Source organism: Caloenas nicobarica, chromosome 2 (assembly GCF_036013445.1).
Source record: "Caloenas nicobarica isolate bCalNic1 chromosome 2, bCalNic1.hap1, whole genome shotgun sequence".
NCBI classification, from domain to species: domain Eukaryota; kingdom Metazoa; phylum Chordata; class Aves; order Columbiformes; family Columbidae; genus Caloenas; species Caloenas nicobarica.
In genome coordinates, this window is record NC_088246.1 from 14,670,099 (window position 1) to 14,696,264 (window position 26,166).

Here is a 26,166-nt window from a genome sequence, read left to right on the forward strand (position 1 = left end):
AAAACTGAAGAAATTGGAACCACTCCAGTAATTAATATCTTGGAGAGCTTTCTGTTATAAACATGAGAATATGTTTGTAATCATTTATAACATGTGTTGCCCAGCAATAATTTATCCTTTCAGTCAGAAACCCTGGGTAAAGATACTTCACTGCTACACACACAAAAAATCAAAACTTATGAGAAAGCAACAAAGGAAATTTAAATCTTTCAGGCAACATGATACTAATATCTTCATAGGTTAGACTATATTTTAATGAAGATATTCTCAGCAATACATGTTTATACTTTTTTCTTCATACTTGTTTTTTATTTCATTTATGTCACTATCTACCTTGCAAGTTTAAGAAGTGCATCATTTATTCATGACCTCTCTTTCAGACCTCCTCATCTACACAGATGACCAGGTTAAAGAAAAATCAAGTGGTTTGTTTAATAATAGTTAGTGTCAAAGCAAACCATATACACTGTATTTCTTTTAGCTGAAGTCATAATTTAAAAAAAAAAAAAAAAAAAAGAAAAAAAAACAGTGCTTGATTTACTTTACCTTTTTCCAGAATAAACTCTCGTAATCTCATAATTAAAATTTCCACTTCCCCAAGTAGCTGACTATGTATTCCTGCACAGCAGGAGGTTTTCTCCACAGACATATTGACTTGGACAATAAACAAAGCAGAAATCCCTGACTAGAATTTACAGCTAAATTTAACCATGGATATTGTTAGCAAAATTTGCATATCTGTCTTTCAACATTAAGAAAAAATAAAAGTTGAAATTCAGTGAATTTGGGCACTGCACTGCTTTGCAAGAAAAAAAAAAGAGATTTAAGTTGCAATTTCCATACTTACTGAGGCTGTATGTCAAAGGAAATCTGTGCAAAACAAATACTGGTGCTGCCTTGATGAGATTCAAAAAATGACAGCATGCGAATAGTAAAGGAGCTTCTCCTTAACAAAGATGCCTTAAACAGTACCTATAAAATACTGATGAGGGGCCACTGAATGCTAGAAAACATTTCCAGTATCTCTTATCTCTTTGTCCTTCAATTATAAAATACATAGAAGCAGTTCACATGTTTTGAAGAAATACCCACCTTTTCCCCTCAGTGCTGACTTTCCCCAGGATCAGTTGGCATTAGCTTCTTGCAATTATAGACGATGGAAACTTTTCCTGGTACTCTTTCATTGATTTTTTGTCATAGCACTCACTGCATCACCACTAACCCTCCAAAGCCAGGAGCCACCAATAGCAAATATTCACCTTCTGTTTTTTGATTTTTGTCTCTATTTTCTCAGCATCCTGGACACCTGGATGTCTTAGGAACTTGATTTAAATGAATTAGGGCTTCTAATTCCTTTAAAACTAAGTTACTTCACCTGCGTCTGCCTATCCACAAAAATGAGACACTGGGATACAGTTGCCTCACCATAAAATGTTTTAGATCAGCACAAATACTTCCACACTGAAGAGAGAAAGTCATACTACTTTGAGATACTTTTCCAGTAGAAAAGTTAGATGTATTCCAGGGACTAAACTATTGGTTAGGTGGCTTGGGTGTGTTTTGTTGTTTTGTTTGTTGTTGTTTTTTTTCACAATTATTATTGCTTATTTTTTAAACTGAAGCAGTGAATTTTTATCAGTAAAGCTCTCATTAAATTATGAAAATGCTCACACTACCATAGTGTGTACTTCATGGCTTTCCATATGTGCACTTGTAACCTATGCTTAGGTCTTTAGAGTTTAGCTACTCCTCAGCCAGAGGATGGAGAAGGAATAAATGGCATTCTGGCAAAAGTGAGGAGCTTGGTCATCACTTTAAAACAGTACCTACAGTTGACTGTGCAGATAAGTGGCCCAGTCTTCCTCTTCTTAGGTTTCACATAAAACAAACACACCATTAACACTGAAATTACCAGATTTCTAACACCCCAGTGAGCTGCACAGATGAGCTCACACCTCTCAGAGCATTTCTAGCATCCCTTGTAGACTTGGGCAGGAGATATCTGAATCATGCTCCTGATTTTTTCCAGCAAATATAACTGCAACTTTTTTATTTTCTAATAAACAAGCCATGCTGTGAGAGAAGTGCACTACAACCACCACCTCTGGCATTCAGGCTGTGGCTATAAACAGCTTCATATCATCACAAGGTCTGACTGAGGTTGGTGAGACTCTAAAATAGTATGGCTCCCAACAGAGTACCCCTTGTGAGATCCAGGCATTGCACCTTTATATGAGATATTTTGCAAAACGTTGCATTCAGATACAGCTGAGGAAGTGCAGGAGTAAGTTTATTCTGCAAAAGTGCAATGAAAACCAGGTAAATGACCTCACTGACAAAGCATTTACCTGGAAGTCACCAACAAGCTATCCGCATTCTGGTCAAATCATAGCAAACCAAAAACTACCAGAAAATATGATTTCCAGTGAGGTGACGATGAGATGCTGAGAGCTCCCTGTGGTGTGTTCATGACATTGAAGTCAATGTGAGTCAAGCCTCACAGTTCTCCAAATACAAATTGCTGAGTAGGAAACCAAGCCAGCAGTTAAACATTTCAGAGTCAGGCACCAAAATTAATGAGTTAAAGATTAATTCGCTCACAGACTGTGTGTACATGGTCACCTCATGGGGCCATCACCAGGAAGACAAGAGATGTTCTAAGGAGAACTGGTTCTACCTAAGGCTAATTAACAGTTATGCTGACTGTAAATAAAAGCAGGAGGTGGTAAACAGAAAAGAATAGGAAGTTTGATGGGGCTCCCAACTGATGCTGTGTGTCAATAAACGTCAGTTGAAACTTAGATGCTGCTTTTGTACTCTCTTAAGGAAATCATTATTATCACATTATTCTGTAACACAGTCTAACCTAATCTCCATGCATCATACTATGGAAGGTATTTTTAATCAACTCTACATTTGTTAATTGCAAAACCAAGCATATTGAAATAATTTTCTTTTACAGAGAGACTGAAGCAACTTATTTAAAAGTGTAAGTTACGATATTCAGCTTTAGTGCCCATAAAATTAACAACCATTAACAACAGTCACTCTTGTAAAAATACTGTTTGTTTCAAAATCACTAGTGAAATAGCATAAACAGCTGTATAAAACAGACAAGAGACTGATATACTTAATGGCAATTAGACTTTTTAAGCACAGAAACAGTTTTTCAACTTACTTTCATCATTTCCTAAGCCTGTAGAATATATATCTCTTAACTCTCTGGATTTTGGCATTTCATATTTTTGGTATGAACTTGTATGTATTTTATCATAGCATTTTCCTTCACTGACTCTTTCATAAATCTTCTGCCACCTGTAAGAAAAACAGTTTTGATAGTACTGAACATCGAAAAATGGTGATATTAATTGTTCATTCTCTGCCCCACGCTCCCAAAAGTTAATTCCCACTGCAAATGGGATTTTATTTGTTGTTTCCTAATCCCTTCTCCCATTTAAAGACGTGATTTGACAAACCTTTTCTCAAGCAAGCAGACACTTTAAAATAACCAGCATCACTGACATGAGGACAGACTAGTTTGCATGAGAAAGTTTTGCAGGATGCAATCTTCGCTTTTCCTTGAAGTTTAAGTAATTACTACCTACTACTTAAATGAAAGAAATGTAATAGTCTCAATCCAGTTACTTGTGAACGCATTTATTTTGCATCCAATTACTTCCCACAATTCCACCAGTTTCAAAAGAATGGACAGATTTGGCGACTCTACTTGCTTCTCACTTCTTGACACTAAGACTCAGATTGAGGCACACAAATGGTGTGAGAGAGGTTGCACTGTTCTCGCTATTCTTGACACACTTCAGGGACAGGTTTACAACCTCTCCTTTCACTTCACACAATTTCTAAATTCATTTTTAAAGAATTTACATATTTTCACTGTATTTTTAGGAAAACATGGACTTTTTGTGCTACTTTTTCCAACTCATGAATTCTAAGGTAATAAAATTTCTTCCTTATACAATGAGTACTTGAAGTAAAGCTAATTGAGTGGGTAACACTATGCTTCAAAAAGTATTTGGATTCCACATGTGAACAGCTGGAAAGTGGTACCATAGAAGCTCACTCTTATACTTCAAAATTGTGCTTTCCTTTCTCTGTCCTCTTTCCTACCATAATTTTGGTACTAGCATGATGAGTCTCTTTCTCAACAATACTCAGACTATTTATTCCTTTTAAACATTGTCTGGCTATTTTCTTGCAAATATTTATTTAAAGTAATTCTAAGATAATAACAGGGAAAAAGGAAATTACTGGTCATCTACCGACAAGGTAGTATAATCAAATTCTGCCGACAAAAATTTGAAGGAAAAATGTATACCCTGTCAGGAAAAGAAATTTTTTAAAAAAATCTATTCTGCTCAATATAACTACCAATCAAACTTAAGTACACAGGAGCACAACCATGTATATCTACTTTCAGATAATTGTAAAACTTCTGAAAAGTTTATTAAAATATATTAAAAAATTAGCTGCTGTCTTCCAAAATTAAGCATATGCTTATTTACAGATCTGATCATTAATGCCTGTGAAGGCTAAAAAAGTATAGTATTTCTTAGCAGTCATGAAGTGATCTAAATTAAATTGCCATGAAAACAAAGTTAAAAGTATCTGGAAAGATATTTCTGTAAGAGTTGCTAAAATGCAAAACAAGCAATAAAGAATAACAACCAACTTTTGCTTAAGAAACAGCACATGTTGCCAGTTGCTGATACATTCTGGCTACAAACTGCATTCTAACACTGAACTAATGACAGAACATAACACATACTAAAACTAATGTAGGTCATATTAACAATTTTCCTCTCTGAATTTCAATATTGGCTTTGCTTTGTCTTTTTTCTCTTAATACAAAGTCCAGTGAAGAGGAGTCTTACACTAATGTTCTACCCACCAACTTTGGAAGAACACCGAAAAGGCTCACAATTGTCTGTCAGACACAGTTGTAGCAAATTCTCATCACTACAAGAAGAAATGAAAGAGAAATGGAAGCTGCAAAAGAAAAACAAACAAAAAAAAATTCAACAGAAAGCTTGAGACTCCAGAAACACAACCTATTCAGCTGAAATTATCTATCCCCACACTCACTTTTCTTGGAGGAAGGAGTTTCATTTCTGGTAAATTTTGCTGGTTTCCAGGTCGCCAAAGCCCACACTCAGTGCACTTCTCCTCACCAAAGGATGGCTACATCAATTCAGATCAAAGGTCCGTTTAGCTCAGCATCCTGCTTCGAAAAGCAGCCACAAGTCAGAGTCAAGAGAAGAAAGCATGAGCAGTATTTTCCCAGAATAGCTCTTCAGCCTTCAACTGTACTCCATTCAGGAATTCCTGAGACTGACGTGATTTATCTGTTTAGCTTGTCCAATGGGTCTTCTCTTTCAAGCACTTAGCCCATTACCCCTTAAACTCACACATACTGTTTGCATCCACAACATCCCAAAGCAAAGCTGCCTTGCTTTATTTAGAATTTAGAACTGAAATTTATTTAAAATTTAGAACTGTGTCATGGTGATGCTGAGTTTTGTGCATATTCAGTGTTCAGTGGATACGGCTACTCACATTTGCTTATTAAAACCCAGACAAAACTAAAAAAGCAAGATTGACGCACCCCTTGAAAGAAACTTTGTTTGCACATAGTCCAGCAAGTTGAGTCCAGTGGGAACAAGCATTCTGAATACTGCAAAATGATGCAAGAGCAAGAATTATAACAAGGCTGAATATAGCTGGAAAATCAGGCAGATGTCATGAGTGAAAAAACAGATACCCTAACAAAAGCAGCAAAAAACCTCTGTGAGCCTCCCTCAGTCCAACAACTGAATTTCGATCCAAGGAGGTTAAATATAGGACTGCTTGAAAATTTTCCACTGCATCTACTTTTTATGGGAAATGAGGCTTACAGCTAAACACTTTTTGGTTGGATTTTTTTTTTCTGGCATGTCTAAGTATGTGCTTCTGCAAATACACTTTTCTTACCAAAAAGCCAAACTTACAAAGCAAAATATTTTGAGTGAAAACAAAAAATGTTGTTAAGAAATGCTAGTGTAGCATCTCATTAAATCTGTGGCTTACCTGCTTTATGTGGCAGATCTCCTCTGTCAACCAGACTTACCGTTTAAATGACAACTCTGATAATTGATCACTTTGAGGGATTCCCTACCTCCAGCACTCCCTTCAAAGAGGAAAGATCACAGCACGGTGTTGAAGGTGGTGAGCAGCCTCAGCCTTGCAGCAGGTACCCAGATGATAACATCGGAGTAGGACAACAGTAACATTTTTCAAATCAAGAAGTTTTAGTTTTCAAAGTCTTCCAGTCCTCCTCTGAATTCTGCCAAAGCATGTAGATTTTTTCGGGAAAATTAAGACAAAAATGAAAAAGCTTTGTACTTCTTATCAAAAACCCAAGCAGGAAATTTCATGGGTCAAGTGAGGTCTTATTCATTAATCTGCAGATTCAAACCTAACATCTGGATCCATCCATACATGAATCAGAAAAACTTTAAACAACGGTAAAATGTTTCAAATTTTCCATAGTAGTCCTGTTAGCAGGACTGTTCAAAAGTCAAGGAGCTAAAACCAAACAAAAGCAACAAAGACTTGCTAGATAGGATAACTCAGTCAATGAGCCCTAAGTTAAAGAAGACCAACCAGCCTAACATACAAAAGCAAAGGACAAAGATAAGATTCAAACAATAGCTACACTTACTAGGTAAAAAAATCTGTAGTACAAAAAAATCTGTATAGCCCAAATGGCAAGAAAATGAGGTATTCCAATTATTATTCCCTTTCAGGGCTCTCTAATTCAGTGAATTAACCAGAAGGAATCCATTTGATAAAGCTAATGCGAGTGAGACTAACAGCTATCCCATTACAGCTGCTATCACGTCTTTCCTTGGAACCCCGCAATCCACTGGAAGAATTGCAAGCCTCTCATCCTGAAACGGGCCCTGACTAGACCAAGACACAAGGACCCAACTAATACTACCAGGGACAATGTTAGAACTACAATTCTAATATCCATCTCTTCCCTTGTGGCTGTTTCCTGCAACACAACTCACTCACCACCCCCCACTCCTCCCAGAAGGCAAAATAAATTAATAAATAAAAGAAATAAACCACAAGAACTCAATCAGGACCGCATCTTTTGTAACACTGTGAAGAGCCCACAAAAGACAACTGCAAAAAATCTCATACCAGTGGGGTACTACTTTCCCCCACCACACAGACAGACGACTATTACTGCCATCATTAACACCAGTTATGAACCAAGAAAATTCAAAGGAACTTGGAAAGGAATATCCTTATTAAAATCTCAATGGGTAAAACAAAAGGAAGGACATTTTGCTATTACAGTGAAACTCCTCTCAACACTTTGCTTTTCAATCACACTACTCTTTTACAGAATAAAAATAGAGAAAGGTTTTTAAGAGCGAGTTTCTGCTGAGACTCCCTGAGAGTTCCCTATAAGCAGTTCCAAACGCTGCCTAATGCTGATTCACTGCACAGAGTTAACATCTGCGATTGTCTAATGTTATAAAGTGAAAAGTGCTAACACGACTTGTCATTCTTGAGGCCAATTTATTCATCAAAATTAGCACAAGCCCAAGCCTGCTGTCCTTATTCATATTTTGAATCACCAGCCATTTACGTGTTGTCCCAGCAAAATTAACACAGTGAAGGATTAGTCAGGATCTAACCCTAAAGATTAAAAAATTGTTTAGAGTAAGTGAAATACAAAGAATAAATATTCAAAATGAGTGATGAAAGATATGTTTGTTATTTCCATTTTAACTCCAGGGCAATGAGTAATTTCAGTAAGAATTTCTCAGTGTGATTCTTATCATTCAATACTTTAAAAATTACTACTCTGTGTCCTCCATCAGAAGTTCAACTGGAAACAGTGAAACTTTAAAAATGTCCACTTCAGACATGTATGCAAAACATTATTTCCTTAAATTATGCTATTACTGACTTATGAGGTGCAAAAAGTAGTGTCAGAATTTATGAACAAATTTGTATTGTTCAAGGATTGAATGACACACATTCCCCTTCAAATCAGTCATATAAAGTTTGGCTTTCTCATTATATCTGGGTTTTATCCCTATCCATGCCTTTCAACACAAAGTGTCGTTTTTTTCTTCAGTTCACTTCTTACTCATAAGTGCATCACCTAATTAATTTTTCATTAATTTACAGCATGCAAGAGGGCATACACATAAGCTAATGCCTCCACATAGTTTATGCAAAAGTTAGTAAGTCAAAGTAGACTACACTGCCAAATCTTGTCTCTGCATCAGCTCTGATAGCCCAGAGTAGCCTGCTGCAGATGGGGCATCCCTAGCTCAAAGCCTTTCATATCTACTTCATATCTGCTTCCACCAGGCTGGACCAGCCAGTGGGGAGCTGTACACAGGCTGGGCCAGACGTCTGGCCAGGAGTCCCACTGCTCCTTGCAGGGTGGCAACTGAGACACTCCAACTCTGATTTACAGCGTATAAGAGAGAAGCCTGTGCTCCCCAGATGCTCTGTTGTAGGTCTTCCTCATACCCTGTCAGCATCAAAACTCAGAGTTGGTAAAAGTTACTTATGCTATTACCCTGTCCGCTGTCACCTAACCCAAATATAGGTGCCACAAAGTTAACACAGGTTAATATATAGACCCTCCTTAGTTCCTCCAGTAGATCTGACGTCAAAGTCCAGATACATGCATGCCACACCATCTTAGGGCCAGATGATAATTTTTGTTTGGAAGCTGTTCACCCTAGATGGCTATGGCTTAGTCAGGTAACCCAGATGGTGGATGTTGCTCTCTTTTCCCAAGTAACAAGTGATAGGACAAGAGGAAACAGCCTCAAGTTGTGCCAGGGGAGGTTTAGATTGGATATTAGGAAAAAATTCTTCACTGAAAGGTTTATTAAGCATTGCAACAGGCTGCCCAGGGAAATGGTGGCGTCTCCATCCCTGGAGGTGTTTAAAAGACACGTAGACATGGTGGTCAGTGACATGGTTTAGCAATAGACTTCGCAGTGTTAGGTTAATGGTCGGACTCGATGATCTTAAGGGTCTTTTCCAACCTAAATTATTCTATGGCAATGTACTAGCAGTGGATATTTACTAGAAGCTTTGCAAGGGTTTATAACCAAGTTGTTAAAACTGAGGTCCCCCAAAACTGAAGACTGATCAAATGGACTTCCCAACTCATGCTGGGAGTCACGATGGTGCATGTGCTATTTCAGCATAGATGAGCATTAATGACATTCTGATGGAGCATGGAGAGAGAATCACAGCTATCACCACAGGAGTCACGGGCATGCTAGAGATCTGGACAAGCTTTGGCCTTTAGGAGAGAGTGGTGTGTGTGTCTGTACACACTCGTACTATCCCCAGAGGCAAAATATCTCCTTGTCAGCCTGGATCCACATAACCTTCCTGAGATTCCATAGTACATTTACACACTAGTGTTCTAGCAGTTCCAGAAAGTAAGTGGATGGTTTCCTGGATAATCAGAGGAAGACAACACTACTCGCTGTGTCCACACATACTTAACTGCATGATATTTTAATTATTCTCCAAATAATGTGACAATGAATCAATGGACTGCTTAGCTCAGGACAATTTTTCTTCCAAAGTCTGACAATTTATCACATGTGAAATATCACACCATGAAGTATTACAACCTGCAGCACAGGTAGATTATAAATAAAGCTTGCTAAATAATGGGCAAAAATTTAAAAATATTATTAAGGAAAATTTAAAAGATTGCCCTCAAGAACATTTATTTTCTTTCATAATCTATATAATCCATATTTTCTTGCATTCCTTCTTCCATTGTTTCCCTACCGAGAAATGAAGCAATATACAATTACACTGAGTGAGCCAACACATTGCAGCCCAATCATCAACTGCATAGTGTGAGAGAATAAAAGTCAGTCCTTTGATACACATCGATCTTATGTTGCCCTCATGCTAAACCGCTGTTCTCACCAACTTCTTATGCTGATTCCGCTGTTCGTGCTGCTTCTCTAGCAAAGCCTATACGTCTGACACAGCCTCGGGAAAAAGTCTAATCATGGTCTGCTCCTACGTTCAGCAGAAAATCCTCCAGCCACATTCAGGGCCACAACCTGCAGCTTCACTGTTGGAGCAATCCTGAGAACACAGCACTGATCAATCACTTTGTCATCCTCCGTTATGGTAACAGGACAGCAAAGTGCTCTGCCAGAAGTTTCTCCTCCTTCTCTGCCACCTGCTCACCACACTCCAGAAGCAGGTACAGTAGCAGATTGTATTCAGTCTGTTTCCTTTTTGCTAAATGCTCTCTCACATCTCACGGACCAACAGTAGCATCATGATACTGTGCCGAACCACAATCAGATGTGACATCCCTGAAAAGATGTAAACACAACATTGTTTTTCTTGTCCACAAAAAAACCAGTTCTCACGAATCACAACAAAATACAGGCTGCTTCAGAAGGTGTGTCAATGCCTTTTTTTTGTGAAAGGAAAAATATCTATCAAAATATAAGATATACATGCATGCTGTGCTCCCCCACCCCTATTTCTTTGCAGGTTTCATACTGCCGGATTTTTATTCATAATTTCTGCTTTGCAGACTTGCAGAAGTACAAATCAATGTGTTCCCTCCCATACTTGGACTGTCCATCATGTTGCTCAGTTCTGGACCATATGAAAGAAAACGATGGATTAAAAAAAACTATTTTTCTTGCCTTTAATTGATACTTTTTTTTTTAGGGAAAAGCTGAACACAGTGAGACAACACAACTCCACCTTACGCTGTCTACTAACTTGCCTGTAAAAACTCTTTCTTCCTATTCTCATTTACCCTGTTCTCAAAAAGTTCCAGTTTCTAGTTTCATGGTGGTGTTCAATGTATTGTCCACACAAAATCCCCCATGTCTTGTAGCTAACCAGTATTTGAGTAGACAGTCTCTGGATAAAGCTCTGTGGCCTGTGATAGGAAGGAGATCAGCCTAGACAGCCCCTTCTGAGTTTAATCCATGAAATTACTGCCTTCAGTCAAGGCTTCATTCTAACAAGATTATTTGGACAATTTCCATGGACTGAGTTCTTCTTTTCAAACATTTTTATAAAAGCACCATTCATTGACCTATCCAATGCAGACAATGCCACACTAAAATTGACTGGAGAATATTAGGTGGGAATTAAAAAGCAATTTTTTACTCTTATAAAGTAAATATCTGTACTTTTAAATAAACAAGATTCCATTTTGAATCCTAGGTTTTATGTGGTATTTTTCTTTCAGTGACAAAAAAGGACAAAAAAAAAGAGCCGATTTACTAATCTTGAACTAAAATGCCCTGTAGTTACCATTACCTGGTTTGATCATGGTGTGATCCGTATAATCCCAAATGCAAAGCCTTAGACGCACACAAAAAAATACGGTTATGTTAGAGAGGGCAGTGACAAACTTCAATGTCTGAATAAAAGAGGAAAGAATATCTGTGCTAGCAGAGACTTGTAGAAGAGTTTTCTACTTGTCAAATCTATAGGTTTGCAAAAGTTTGTGGTGTCTTGTAACACTCTTGCCAGCTTTATATTTCTGCGTGGTTTGATGGCTGGACATCTGTTTTGAAATCTCCACAAAAAGTGCTCTAAAGTAATCTGTATTGCTACAGCAAAGCTCAGCTTTTCAGAAAAAAAGCAGCCGCTTTATGTTCTAGAATAAACACACAAACCATTTTCAAGACTTGACCCTTGATTCCTTCATCTCAGTACTTCTACTGACTTCAGGGAAGTCTCTGTGTATGAGGAACACACAATGGGCTGTGATTCCACAGCCTTGAGCAATCCAGGCTGCTTTTCAGGCACAGAAAGTAAAGCAGCCTCCCCACAGCTGTTTTATACACCTGAAAGACAATTTCAAAAATTATCCCAGTCTTACTAGGGAACTTGGATGTGAAATCATTACTACATTGCCATAAAGCTGCCTATTACCAATTTTGTTATTACTGAACAGCTTCAAGACACACAGTATCTTTGTACTGCATCTCTTTTCACGCTGTAAGAAAACAAGAGCATATGAACAACTGTACTGTGGAGAAACTTGGTATTCTCTCATTTCTAGGAGAGTTATAGTGTAATTCTAAACTGTAGCATTCAGCATGTCTCCTGAGTTTCCTTGCTGAAATATTGCAATGGAAATTTTACAGCATCTGTGTTGCTTTTGGAAGCCATCACCTCACATCTGCTGTCTCTGTAGCGTAGAGCTTAAGTTCAGCGTAAAAAGGTACTTTGTAATAAGCAATAGGAATCCTGACAGAGCCGTAATTTACAGACTCACCCAGCTCTCCTGACTAGACTCACTCGTTTTTACACTCTGTAGAGATTTTTAAATAAGGTATTCTTCAAGGAGCCAACAGCATAACAGTCACTTCTTAAAATGGAGCATCGTGTCCAGCTCTGGAAAGAGACTTTTTAAACCTCTGTCAGTCACAGAGATCTCAGCCAAATGACAATTTTTTCATTCCGTTTGCTTTGCTGGGCATTGTTCAATCTCCTAACACTTCTCAGTGGGTAATAACTAAATTAGCAGGGAAAAAAAAAAAAAAAAAAAAAAAACCCACAACAAAAACAACCCTGCTACTTTTGGAAAACTTCTGATTTTGACCAGAAATAACAATACACTGTAGCAGTGGGACTGATTTCATAGCCCGGGAGGTGACAACACGGAGCAGCACGGCCGCGTCCTCCAAGAACTCCTCTCGTCTGAACGCAAAACCTTCCCTTAGATGGGCACTGGGGTCGAGAAAGGGGTTTTGCAAATTAGCGCAATGATTACATAGTAAACGTGTTTATTGCCCCATTATTGCCCATTTCCTCCTCACGGGGTAATCCCTGTGTTCATTTAAACAGAGAGACAGACAGGAGTGGAGAGGATCCTGTTAGCACAGCCAACAAACTTCAGATTGCTTTTTTGTTTTGCCTCATGCGTTGAATTTCCTCCCGGCGCCCGCTCCGCCGCTGCCGCGCCGCCCCCCGGGGCGGGCTGCCCCCCCGCCCCGGCTCCGCTGCTCCCGGTTTGAATCCCGGAGAATCACAAAATTTCACGCCGCCAAAAGACAAACCCCGCCGCGCCGCCACCCCGCCGGCTCCCCGAGCGGCGTGTTCCCGAGATTACAGTCATTACAGCCCCAGCGTGAGCTCCACACAAGCGCGAAGCGCAACAGCGCGTCAATTAACAAACAAACGCCCCGTCCTGGGAGGACGACAACCCCCCGGGACGGCCCCGCCGCGCACCGAGCCCGCGCCCGCCGCCCGCAGACGCTCCCCTTAAGGTGGTCCGGACACGGAGGCACCGCCGCCCCCCTCCTTCCCCGGCGCGGGCGGGAGAAAGCAGCAAGTTCCCCCAAGGCAGCCACACGCCCCCCGGGAGCGGAGCACGGCGGGCAGCGGCCTCCGCCCGCGGTGCGGCGAGCCGGGGGGCGGCCCGCGGCCCTGCGCGGGGAGCGAGGCGGGCGTGGGGCGTCTCACCCGCATAGGGCCTCACGGCTGCCCGCGGCGCGGCCCCACCGGAGCCCCGCGGGAGCCACCGCGCTGCGCCTCAGTCGGGGGGCGCGGCGGCTCCGGCCTCGCTCCATCACAAGGCGGCCCGGGCGGGTCGCGCAGCCCTCGGCACTTGCGCGGCTCCGGAGGCGAAAGCCCGGGGAGCCGCGGCCCAGCTGGAACCGGGCACTCGAAGCTCCGGCTGGGCCGCAGGGGCGGCTGGAGGGGCAGCGGCGCGAACCGAGCGGGCGCGCCCACCTGCGGCAGGAGCTGCCCCGCCGGTGGCCGCCCTGGCCCCGCGGGGAAGCGTCCACCTGCCGGGGCCGCTCCGCGCTGTCCCGCGGGAGCTTCGGCTGCCAGCCGGCGCGCACCGCAGGTGCGGGGGCAGCACCGCGTGGGTTTGCCCGTGCCGCTCACCCAGGTGTGCTGCCTGGCAGTTCTGCTTTGGCTGTGTTCCAGGAACCCCAGTTTGACCCATTTTATGTCTCCCTCCTGCTACTCAGCTCTGGCCGTGACCCCTAATAGGAGAGGGCCAATACCGCATTTCCCACCGTACACGCGTGTACCGACGGCCGCGCTGTGGGTGACTCCGGGGACGCGGGGAGCCCGGGGAGCGAGGTCAGGCCTCGGCCAAGCACCGCTCGGTGCCACCGGGTCTCCAGCCTCGCCGCGCCCCCGCCAACACGTGCAGCAGCCGCTCCAAACGCGGCCTCAGCACCGCGGTGCGGGTCAGCCAGCGCGCACCGAGGCACGGCCGGCGTTTGCACTGCTCAGCCCGCACCGGCTCAGAGCTCCCGCGGGCGCCCAAAGTTTGGTAGCGAACCGCTTCCGAGGAGGCTGCAGGCGGCGGCTGAACCGCTGCTGCTCCGGGAGTGAACCTGACTTGACCGCGAATCCTCGCAAGGCGAGAGAAGTGCCCTACAGCGGCCGGCCCGCCCACCCAGCAGGGAGCGTTTCCCGGTGCAGAACCGCACGTTTCCCGTACGGAGAGGAGCCCGCACAACGCGGGGACAAACCGCCGCCACGTCCCCAGGGGCTCAGAGAGAACCGAGGAGCACCCGCCGCGCCACAGCCGGGGCGCCAGCTCCACCTTAAGAAGAGCTGGGGCCATCCCCTCGCCCGCCGCCCGGGCCCGACTGATAGGCTGCCGAGGCCGCGGGGGCGGGGCCTGGCGGCGCTCGCTATAAATATTCATGAGCGCGCGGCGGCCCGAGTGGCGCTGCTGGGGCCGGAGAGGGAGAAGTTGCGCGGAGGCGCTGCCGCGCTCACCCGCGGTTCAGGTGGCGCGGCCGGTGGCGCCTGGCAGCCCGCTCGCCTCGCCTTGCCGGCAGCGCGGGAGGAGGCGGCGGAGAGCGAGGACCGGCCGGCTGGTGGTTCACGGCAGAGCCGGGCGCTCGGGCAGGCGGCAGGAGAAGCCGCTTCGGCCACCCCAGCGCCGGCCCCGCCGCTGCCCGCCCGCTCGGGGCGGTGGGAGCCCGGTGCCGCGGGACGCGCTGTCTGGTCCCCGGGACGCCTCAGCCATCTTGACCGCGCCGCACGGGGGCCGGCGGCGAAACTTCTCTGTCGCCGCCACTCTGTGCCGGGCCGGCGCCGAAGAAGCGGCGAGAGAAGCGGCGACCTCCCCTGCGCAGCCAGCCCCGCCAGGAGCGATGCGACGGCTGCTGAGGGGCCTTCCTTGAGCGGACCCCCCGGCACAGCGCGGGGGCTCGCCGGCGGCTCCCCCTCACCGGGTGCTCACGGAGCCGCCTCCCTCCCGGGCGGCGGAGCCCTGCGGGGGCAGCGAGCCCTCTCACCTGCGGCCGGCACGGAGGGGGCCGCCCTCCGCCCCCCGGAGGGGTAGCCGGGGCGGGGGGCTGTTGTGGCGCCGCGCTCCCCGTGGCAGCTGAGCGGGACGGGAGAGGAGCCGGGGCCGCCGCCACCCGCCGCCGAGCATGGAGTGGAGTTACCTGTTGGAAATCACCTCGCTGCTCGCCGCCCTGTCCCTGCTGCAGCGCGCCGGCTGCGCCGCCGCCTCGGCCGCCGCCGCCGCGTCCTCCTCCTCCTCGGCCAAGGAGCTGTCGTGCCAGGAGATCACCGTGCCGCTCTGCAAGGGCATCGGCTACAACTACACGTACATGCCCAACCAGTTCAACCACGACACGCAGGACGAGGCCGGGCTGGAGGTGCACCAGTTCTGGCCGCTGGTGGAGATCCAGTGCTCTAGCGACCTGCGCTTCTTCCTCTGCAGCATGTACACCCCCATCTGCCTGGAGGACTACAAGAAGCCGCTGCCGCCCTGCCGCAGCGTCTGCGAGCGGGCCAAGGCCGGCTGCGCCCCGCTCATGCGCCAGTACGGCTTCGCCTGGCCCGACAGGATGCGCTGCGACCGCCTCCCTGAGCAGGGCAGCCCGGACACGCTCTGCATGGACTACAACCGCACGGACCTCACCACGGCCGCCCCGCCGCCCGCCAAGCCCCCGCTCCGCGGCGCCAAGCCCGGCGGCCCTGCCAAGGCACCTCCCGCCGCCCCGCCGGCCGAGGCCCCGCGCAAGCCGCGGCCGCCGCCGCCCTGCGAGCCGGGCTGCCAGTGCCGAGCGCCCATGGTGTCGGTGTCCAGCGAGCGGCACCCGCTCTACAACCGCGTCAAGACGGGGCAGATCGCCAACTGCGCCCTGCCCTGCCACAACCCCTACTTCAGCCCCGACGAGCGCGCCTTCACCGCCTTCTGGATCGGGCTCTGGTCCGTGCTCTGCTTCCTCTCCACCTTCGCCACCGTCTCCACCTTCCTCATCGACATGGAGCGCTTCAAGTATCCCGAGCGCCCCATCATCTTCCTGGCCGCCTGCTATCTCTTCGTCTCCCTGGGCTACCTGGTGCGCCTGGTGGCCGGGCACGAGAAGGTGGCGTGCAGCGGCGGGGCGGGGGCGGGCGGCGCGGGGGCCGGGGCGGCGGGGGCTGGCGGCGGCGCGGCGGCGGGGGCGGCGGCGGCGGGGGGGCGCGGGGCGGCGGGCGGCGCGGCCGAGCTGCAGCCGGAGCTGGCGGTGGCCGAGCACGTGCGGTACGAGAGCACCGGCCCGGCGCTGTGCACCGTGGTCTTCCTGCTCGTCTACTTCTTCGGCATGGCCAGCTCCATCTGGTGGGTCATCCTCTCCCTCACCTGGTTCCTCGCCGCTGGCATGAAGTGGGGCAACGAGGCCATTGCTGGCTATGCTCAGTATTTCCACCTGGCCGCCTGGCTGCTCCCCAGTGTCAAGTCCATTGCCGTGTTGGCGCTCAGCTCTGTGGACGGGGACCCCGTGGCTGGCATCTGCTACGTGGGCAACCAGAGCCTGGAGAACTTGCGGGGCTTTGTGCTGGCACCACTGCTCATCTACTTGGCCATTGGCTCCATGTTCCTGCTCGCCGGCTTCGTCTCGCTCTTCCGCATCCGCAGCGTCATCAAGCAGCAGGGTGGCCCCACCAAGACCCACAAGTTGGAGAAGCTGATGATACGTCTGGGCCTCTTCACCGTGCTCTACACTGTGCCAGCTGCCAGCGTGGTTGCCTGTCTCTTTTACGAGCAGCACAACCGGCCCCGCTGGGAGGCCACGCACAACTGCCCCTGCCTGCGCGACCAGCAGCCTGATCAGGCCCGCCGCCCGGACTACGCTGTCTTCATGCTCAAGTACTTCATGTGCCTGGTGGTGGGCATCACCTCTGGTGTTTGGGTCTGGTCTGGCAAGACCCTCGAGTCCTGGAGGGCCCTCTGCACCCGCTGCTGCTGGGCCAGCAAAGGTGCTGCCGTGGCTGGGGGCACAGGGGCAGGAGCAGGCGGGCAGGCGGCAATCGCTGCAGCAGGAGGACTTGGGGCTGGAGGTGGTGGCTCCCTCTACAGCGATGTCAGCACCGGCCTGACGTGGAGGTCAGGCACCGCCAGCTCTGTCTCCTACCCCAAGCAGATGCCCTTGTCTCAAGTGTGAGGAGGGGGAAAGAGGCCAAAGGTTAGGGAATGAGGGACACCGGCCTGCCTAAAATGCACCCTCACTGTTTGGTGCCATTAATGAACCCCTAATGGTCCTTATTAGCCACAGCTTGTATAGAACAATGCAGCTGGCAGAGGCCCCAGGCTCCAGCCCCCTCCTCCTTCCCCTCCATTCATATGCAGGGAGCATGTACTTCAAGGAGCCAGCTTATTATTTTGCTGGCAGAGGAGGGTAGAGGCTCACCCGTGGCTTGCAGAGGGCAAGGCACTGCAGCTTCTGATTCACTCTGGACTAACAGCAGCTCCTCGCTCAAGGGAGGGAGGGTCTTCCTCCCCTCTGTCCTGAGGCGGGAGTCTGCTGGGACTGCAGGTTTTTGGGATATTGATGACCAGGCAAATGCCTTACAATACAGACTGAATCAAAACATGTCTTAATTATACACCCCAGCTAAATACGGGTTTCCTACATTAAGGGATGTATTTATATAATTATTTGTTACCTTGTACAGATGTGTAAAATATGTATATATCCAAAGCTATACAGTCTGTAAATTTTTTTTGTAAAAAAAAAAGTGTAGAGGCTACCCCTGTAAGAACAAATCTGATTATTCTATTTTGTCAATAAAATGACTTTTGATAAATGACTTTTTCAAGCTTTTCCCCTACTCCTGCCCTGGTTATTCCAGCTGTTATGGCTTTAGGTGGTTCTATACACTGCAACCTACATCCATGCCCCAGCTATTACTGTATAGTAGATGGCTGCCTCTGTTAAAGCAGTGAGATACATAGACACAAGGAAAATGAGTAATTCAACAAGTTGTTCTGAAGAAGTGTTTGCCAAAACTGGGAGGTGCCTTACCAGAGTTCTCTGCTTTTTGAAAGATGGCAGTGTCTTTAAACTGAGCCTTTACAAAAGAGTCATCTCACATGGCATGTTAAGTATCCTTTTAAAATGGGTGTTATTTTAGGAATGTGCACACACACCTCTCATATCTGTTGTCTCTATGTCTGTAAGCACCTGCCTTTCCGGGGATGCATACTGAAGTGTAAAAGGTTAATGTTTTAAATTCATAGATCATTGTACTACAGTGGAACAGCGAGTTGAGATTTGTTAGATTAATCTCTTAACAGATTAAACTAACATCTTAACCTTTCATACTTAACTTTTGTATATCAAATATGGTTCTTTTTCAAGAGAAAAGGTATTGTTCTTCTGTCAGGACTAAGCTAATTTATTTGAGCAGAAGGCTGTTGAATTAACAGAAGAATGCTTTGGCAATTGTTGAACTTTTTACCTGTCTGCCCAGTGGCTCAGAACATCATTCCTTTAAGAGGAGCTAAATGAATAGGGTTAATCTGTAGGGAACTTGGTTTCTTTTGAGTTTGGGAAAACTTTGATCTTTTCTCTTCACCAAAAGTGATGTATAGTCTGAAGTTTCTTTCCCTGCTGCCTGGTTCCTCTTGTTGCAGACCAATTGGCCACCATGGAGCCTTAAAGTTCTTCAATTAAAGGGACGTGGGACTTTTTTTTTTTTTTTTTTTTTTTTTTTTAGTTTTAAGAGGAAGACTTGTAACAGTTAGTGAACACCAGAGGGAAAAGGGAGAACAGCCTTTTAAACAGCTTTTCCCTGCATTGTTAGCCAGACTGCAGGCAGCAAGGCATCGCTTGGAGCATTATAGAAAAGAGCTATGAATGCCCTACAGGTGGTCTGCTCACATAATCTCCCCAATTTAAAACATTTTCCTTTACAGGACAATTACATTACAAAACTCCCTTCTTTTTTGCTCCTAATTGAACCAAAGAACAACTACAAGATTTAATTTTAAAACTGAGTGTCTAAAAAAAATGAAAATCTATTAACTCCATTCTAATCTGTTTTCTAAAATGGGATCGCTCAGAATAGCAGGACTAAAAGCTGCATTAGACATTATTCCAGATATTTTTATGCCTTCTGCTTATATTCTGTCAAATTAGCCATCATTTAAAAGCAATTGGTTAGGTTGTGTGCTAGCAGTGAAAAGATAGCCCCAGGTCCCTTATTAACCTGTCAATCATGATAAGAGATGGGCAGCTACCCTACTAATGACACAGATATCAATCATGATTTGTGGGAAAAAAACTTGTTCCATTGAGCACTGGCTTGATTATTGGTGTCCCTTTCAAAGATCCCGTAACTTAATAGACTCTTCCACTTCTACAAAGTTACCAGGATCATGAAAAGGAGGAATTTAAAATGCCAATCTCTAACTCCTTGAAGGGAAAAAATATTTTTAACTTCTCAAATGCAAAGGACATTGCACTGGGCTTTATGCATGGTGCCTATTTATACACCAATTGACCAAGATCAGAATATTGACATACCTGTAAGTTGAAAAGGCCCTCGTCCTGTGTTGTTGGAAACATTTTTAAACAGTTGTTGAAACATTTAAATCGACATGGCAATTTTCCCTGCTGTCAGTGAAGGGAAGCCCCACTTGCAGAAGCACAATCACTTCTTCAGATAAAAATCTGTGTTCCTTCCCCTCCAGTGGATTCTAGCAAGGAAGATCGAGGGGAGGTACAGCCACAACTGTTCCGTGAGAACTTGTTTAGATAGTTCACTCAGAGACTGCTGCTACAGGTTGCTAGTGCTGAGATAAAAGCATTTTTAGTAAAAGATAGGAAGTAGCTCCGTGGCTCAGCCTGCCCTGGAATGAGCCAAGAGGTGCTGCAGGTGGACCTAGGAAAGCACTCACAGAGCTAGCTGGGTTAACAAGATGCCTGCTTTGGCACTTGGAAGTAATAATGCAAAAGTTAAACCAATAAAAATGAGACAAAATTCAAATTGCTAGAATCACAAACCTGGGGAAATGGTGCTAGAGAATTTAATTTACAGGTGCAGATTTTTGTTTGTGAATCAACATAAAATTTATGTCCATGGAAAAAAAAATCAGAAAAAAAACCCCAACAGCAAGGTATTTAGGTACACAAGAAGTAAAAATCCACAGCTACACAGAACTTCACGTTATTATGATACCCTTTACCAGACTTCAAATATGAATTTGCTGTGAAGATCCAAAATCCATCGGTGAGGTAGTAGGAGTTACACATTACTTTTCAAGGTCTGGTGACAAACTGCCTTCTCCCTGAATATGCCAGAGCTACTAAAAATAGCCCCAGCAGCCCCGTGGCCCAAGCCGTCGCCTGCAGGCTCACCCGCGGGCAGGGCCAGCACCCGTGTGCCCCGGCAACCACACCAGCCCATGAGCGCTGAGGGAAAGCTTTGTTATCACTGGTGTGGCTCCACGGCACAACTTGTATAGCAACATTTGGAGAGCTGGGTAGATGGCAACTAAGAGCCGCATGCAGCTCACAGAAAGGTCTAACTAACTGCTCCATTTAAGAGAGTGACTAAGCTGGGCGAGAAACATGGTTCGGGATTTGTTTTTTGTTTCTCTAGTACACCACATACCTTGAGAGCATTCCTTTTCTTTCCTGCCTTACGTGTTCCTGCTTCAAAAGGAAATCCTGTGGATTCTTCCCCTCCTGCTGTAATGACTGAATATTCCCGCAGCCCCTGGAAGAGCTGGCCCAGCTGCCCATGGGCCTTTTAGGAAGGGGCAGAGCAGCGTGGGGTCCTGCAGAGCCTCGGGAGGGACCCCACACCTCCCCGGGCCCTGCTCCTGCCTCAGGTGCCCGGCAACCTGCTCCAAAGTTTTCCCTGTGCAGGAGGAGCTTCCCTGCAGCTCTGATAATCAATCGTGGAAGGGAAGGGACTTCAGACAGGGAGGAATTGAGAAATTCTTATCTATTGAAATAATATTACTGTGGCCAGTCTTTCTGGGAAGGCTATGAAGGCCAAGACTGGCACACAAGGAGTCTTTTTTCCTTCTTTCTTACACAATATTCTAAAATCAAAGTATCGGAGTGCTCACCCATTAAAGAGTTCTTCAAATGTGCTTGACTAGTCCTAAAAGGTCTCCCAGGTGGGGTAGGAAATCCAGAGGCAAAGGTGCCTCTGTATGCACACTACTCACAACTTGCTTCGCCCCAGCTTCAGTGCCTCAAGTCTTTCCAGATTCCCTCAGGCAGACACCTTGTTAGACACTTGAAGGTGGCTTGTAGGAAAAAAAAATCAGCAAGGGTTTTTCACAAGAGCAAACCAGTACTAGAAGCCAAAGCAGAATGTCCAAGTCTAAAAAGGAATCAGTAGGTGAGAAAGAAACACCAGAGTCCTTGGGACAAACCCAGGTCCACTTTGGAATATAAAAATTTCAATACCAGTAAGATCACTGTTTGGTCCCAGTGACTGTGTTCAACATGCTTCTTTCACAAGCAGCGCAGTGCAAAAGCCAAACCTAGCCTGCCCCGTAAGTTAACCCACTTAACCAATAAAGACATGGAGTTTTATATGGGACAGACAGGCCACCTAATATGAGGAAAAATCAACTGGTGATAATGAATGTTGAAAAACAAGAAAATATGTTCCTGCACTGAGAGCTCACCTACTGTCAAGGTCATGCTGGAGGAAAGCTCAGTGTGGGCCAGTCAAACCAGCTTGTAGAATCACGACCGTTTTCCAGAGTGCCTGTTGCAACCTGCCCTGCTCCTGCACCCTGTTTCCAGAGCCACGCAGCCTGTGTTTCTCTGGGCATATACTTCTTCCCCTCCCACTCACTGTGGCCTACCCAGCTTCTGGCTGAACATGGAAGCAAGTGAGGAACAAGCTCTCTCCATTGCCCATCCTGGCCATATTCCCTCTATTTTTGCCCTGCATACCAAAATTAATTAAAGCAGCTGTGCAGCAAAGGTCACCCTGAAAGCAACAGAATGAGCCTTAGAAGAATAAGGGAAGTGATTTACAGATGTTGGTCCAAGGAAGAAACATTAAACAGGGCAGATTTCCTCCATGTGGTCATGATGAGTTCTAGGCAACCTTTAAGAGAAAGCAATTAGAAATGTTCAGACAGCTCTATTTATTTAAGCTTTTATAAATGCCCATCATTTCTGTAATCAGGTATATGAATTTCACTAGTTCAGCAAAAAGGATCACACGTCATAAATACCATGGTGGTATGGAAATAACTAGTGTCTGGTATTAAAATGTGGAGCCACAATCTGAGGTGACTAAGGATAGTCAAATCACTTTGGAAACTAGTACCTAAGGTCAAATGCTGAACCAAGCTTTTTGAATGCTGAGATAATGCTTTTTCACTCCTACAAGTCTCTTACCTATGATCTCAAAACATTCACTTGTGAATTAATAGTCAAATTTCTTCTTGGGAGAAAAAGAAAAAGCAGTAATACCCAAGCTAATGAAACTTAGGTGACAACTCTGGGGGAAGAACCTGGATTTCCTGACTCTGGTCTGTGTTTTCAATTAACACTCCATTTGAGATGCTCTTCCTCACACCTGTGCCCTCCCCACCGATTTGCCCCCAACAAAAGCCGCAGCCCCACATGCCCAGTGTGCACAGTTTCCCAGCACCAAATCTATCACTGTTTTTCAGTAAAACTGGTGCTCTCGAACACCAATCCCACTGCTGCCTTTACAATTTATAAAGGACCCTTGCCTTTACGTGGGGCCAGGCTGAAAGATGTGATCCTCTTCATCAGGAAGAAGGAAAAAGGTCTGAGGGATTTAGGTGAAAAGCAGCAGACCAGCGGCAGCGGGCGGGCCCGGGAGGTAGGGTTTGGGGGGGGGACACCGCTCTGCTCGCCATCCAGCAGTGCCCTCAACTGGGAGAGACTGGGAATGTCACCCCGGGGCCCCTCCGCTGTTCGCTGCTCTCCGCAGTGAAACGTTCACAAGCTTCTTCTCGGCCGCTCCTCTCTGCTCGGTGCGGGAGGGGCACGGACCTGCTGCTGTGGCCCTCGGGGCAGAGGTGACTGTCACTGCCACCAGCGGAGGAAGATCATCATAGAATCCAGAACTGCGACGTCGTGTTTTGAAACATAGCTTTCCTAGAAAGTACGAATGTGGTCAGAGAGATGTGGGCAAGTTACTACACATGTCCAATATTTTTAGAAAGGAGAAAGCTGGACTATCTCTCTTGGTTACTATCTGATTTTTTAAAATATGTTGCAGACAAACAATGGTTCTTTTCCAATCATTTTTGCCTTCTGTGTGACTTGTTACATGCTTTCATATACATTTTAAATGTATTAACTAGCTGTTCTTTGCTCTAAACACTTGTCCCTGCTAAATCATACCTAACATTTTTCAACAAAGAAGTGTTAGTCTCAAATATTATTTCTATTTTATTTTTTTTCTAGAAAATAAACCTACAACTAGAATGTCCCATTTTCATATCTTCTGAACTAAGAAAGAATAAGTTTCACGCTATGAACTGACAATTCAAAACATGTTAGACATGATACCCTCATCACTTCTCAGTGGTTGAAATACAAATGATCTCCTTCAGTGATAGAAAATGTCACAATCTGGCTTATGAAACAAACGACTGGCTTTGGCTTTCTCTCCAAATCTAAGGTGGAATAAAATTGAATCTGACTTTTTTGGAAGAGCTGAAGTTACTTTTTTTTTTTTCCCCCAAAACTCTAGGGAAACAGTATTTTGGCTGTAACAATTTGAAAACCCACAGTTTTCCAGGTTGTGGAGCAGGGCGTCAGGAATAGTCAAATCAGGAAACCACAGAGACCCACAAGGAGCTTCGTTGCTGCCATCCTCTAGCTCATTAGTGTACAAGAATTGTGTGTGTTGTTTTTAGCAACTAAAGAGTTATTTATGGCTTCTATGTTCTCAAGCCAAAGTGAGTGAGGGGTGCAACCAGGGCAAACGCATCAGAGCAATGCAAATCACTGACAAGGCATCATGAATGCAAGCTGAGCAGAATTTAAATACAATCCATGAATGAGAGGAAAGATTTGCATGAGGGAAAGAATCATTAGAATCTGATTTAACAAGCAGTACATAAAATGGGCCTTTGCAGCTTAAAATGAAGCAAAGCACATTCACGTTGTACATTCTTAATGAAAAAAAAAAAGGCAAAACCACAAAAACCTAATTTATTAGTAGAGCCTGGAATAGAAATGGTTTTCACAGAATACCTTTAGATCCTGGTTCAGAAACTTGTGCTTGATTGCTTTCTTGAATAGAAATGGATCATAAGCATGTAGAGTGGTAAGGACTATTTAAGTGCATGCCAAAGTCCTATTGATTTCTGTGAGATTTTTTAAGATGCTTAAAGTAAGTATATGCATAAACGTTTGCCCGAACAAGAGTGCTTTTCTGAATTAGGGTTTAACTCATGAATTTACACAGTGCTTTCAAACGTAATTCCTTCTGGGAAAGCAGTATAGATGAGAATAATATATAAATATATATATATCTGTATGTTGTAAAAGAAGTAATGGAGAATTATTCTGGATAGAATTATTCAGAGTAGAATTTTCTGTAAGGTCCAAAAGCCAGCAGTGAAAAAAATATCTGTGGAAGTTGAAAGCGAATAAAGTTCATAGAGCAAATTTCATAGACCCTCTGCTGGTTTGATCCTGACTAAGTTACAGAAAATTTGAATATAAAGTACTATTAATATATAATGGCAGTCTCTTAGAAGAAAAAGCATATGTTATTTTACATTAAGTGACATTATATTCTATTTTTGAGGAAAGTAAGATAATTGCTTTTAAGAAACTCATGACACTTCTTTTCCAGTCAGTTGTCACAAACATTGGGCATAACAAACTTTTATTTAACGTCTCCTAAAATGCAGTGTATCTACCTCTAAATATCTTGTATTTTGAAGCAATGGCTGGGGTGGCAGATCCTGACGTGCTGTGTTTTCTGATAATAAGAGATCATACATCTCTGTCAGCACCAGGCGACCTTTTAGTTTCTATTGAAGCATTGCTCCAGCTGTGTATCTACATCTCCTAGCACATTCCTGGAGAACTACTGCATTTCTTTTTATGCATTTTTCTCAAGAAACTCCTCAGCAACAATACACACAAGAACTAAAAGAGCTCAGTCTGCAGCTGTGTGGCCATGTTGCCTGCACTTGTGAGGGTTATACTTTAGTGTCGATTTTTATTTTGGCATTTTAGAAGATTTCAGAGTGTTGCAGTGGTGACTTGCAAAATGTCTTTTTGAAATCTATGAAGGGTATGACCAGTGTCGTTTTGCTTTTCCTGCTCTTTTCCTAAATGGTTCTACTGTGAAAACGTTTGAAATTATACGATATTCCAGGTCAATAGCAATACCGTTTTCCTGATTTTGCTTTCTCTGTCCTTTACTGAGGAAAAACATCACATTTGGTGAAAGGTAACATCCTTTACAGTAGTACCTCTCCAGCTGTGATCATTGCTTAAATATTTCTCGATATTTTTAAACTTTCATTTTTTTCATTCTTCTTTTATTCTGTCCTTGCAGGTGCCATGTTTAGGTGAAGGCTGAGGTTCAGCTCAAGACCAACACATCTAAATGCAGTAAGTATTTGAATATATGTTTTTTGAAGGTAAGCTATTACATAAACTCCCATTGCAGTCAACAGAGTGTTGGCAATGTAGCTAGTGGGTCCTGGAAGTTAAGACGGTTCCCTCTAAAGTGAAGTTGTGGGCCTTAATTCAGTGGCACAGACATAGGCTCCAGGTGGTCCTGGAGACTCCTATCCAGTTTCTACCTGCCTCTCCAAAAGAGCATGGGTCTCCTGTAATTTTCTGTCACGTCTGAAAGCCCCAGGTGAATATC

The 26,166-nt window shown here is 45.1% G+C and overlaps 1 protein-coding gene and 1 long non-coding RNA gene across 3 annotated transcripts in view; one reads left to right on the forward strand and one right to left on the reverse strand.

The window, feature by feature from the left end:
• LOC135985945 (uncharacterized) overlaps positions 1 to 6,251 on the reverse strand; it is a 29,644-nt gene extending 23,393 nt beyond the window's left edge. The window contains exons 1-4 of one of the 2 annotated variants that reach the window (XR_010605822.1): positions 5,624 to 6,251; positions 5,104 to 5,239; positions 4,910 to 5,007; positions 3,179 to 3,315 (exon numbers count right to left, since the gene is read on the reverse strand). This is a non-coding gene — a long non-coding RNA (uncharacterized LOC135985945). Of the gene's footprint in view, positions 1 to 3,178; positions 3,316 to 4,909; positions 5,008 to 5,103; positions 5,337 to 5,623 lie in introns of those variants that run through there. The other variant, XR_010605821.1, reaches the window with a different exon arrangement.
• An 8,508-nt stretch (positions 6,252 to 14,759) lies between these two features.
• Positions 14,760 to 18,074, forward strand: FZD8 (frizzled class receptor 8). Its single transcript, XM_065629203.1, has one exon. It carries the CDS (start codon positions 15,468 to 15,470, stop codon positions 17,472 to 17,474), a length of 2,007 nt encoding a protein of 668 aa, XP_065485275.1. The 5' UTR covers positions 14,760 to 15,467; the 3' UTR covers positions 17,475 to 18,074.
• Positions 18,075 to 26,166: the final 8,092 nt, after the last annotated feature.

Excerpts from the sequence above, each read along its gene's own strand:
- FZD8 (XM_065629203.1), top strand. The coding sequence starts at position 15,468 with ATGGAGTGGAGTTACCTGTTGGAAATCACCTCGCTGCTCGCCGCCCTG.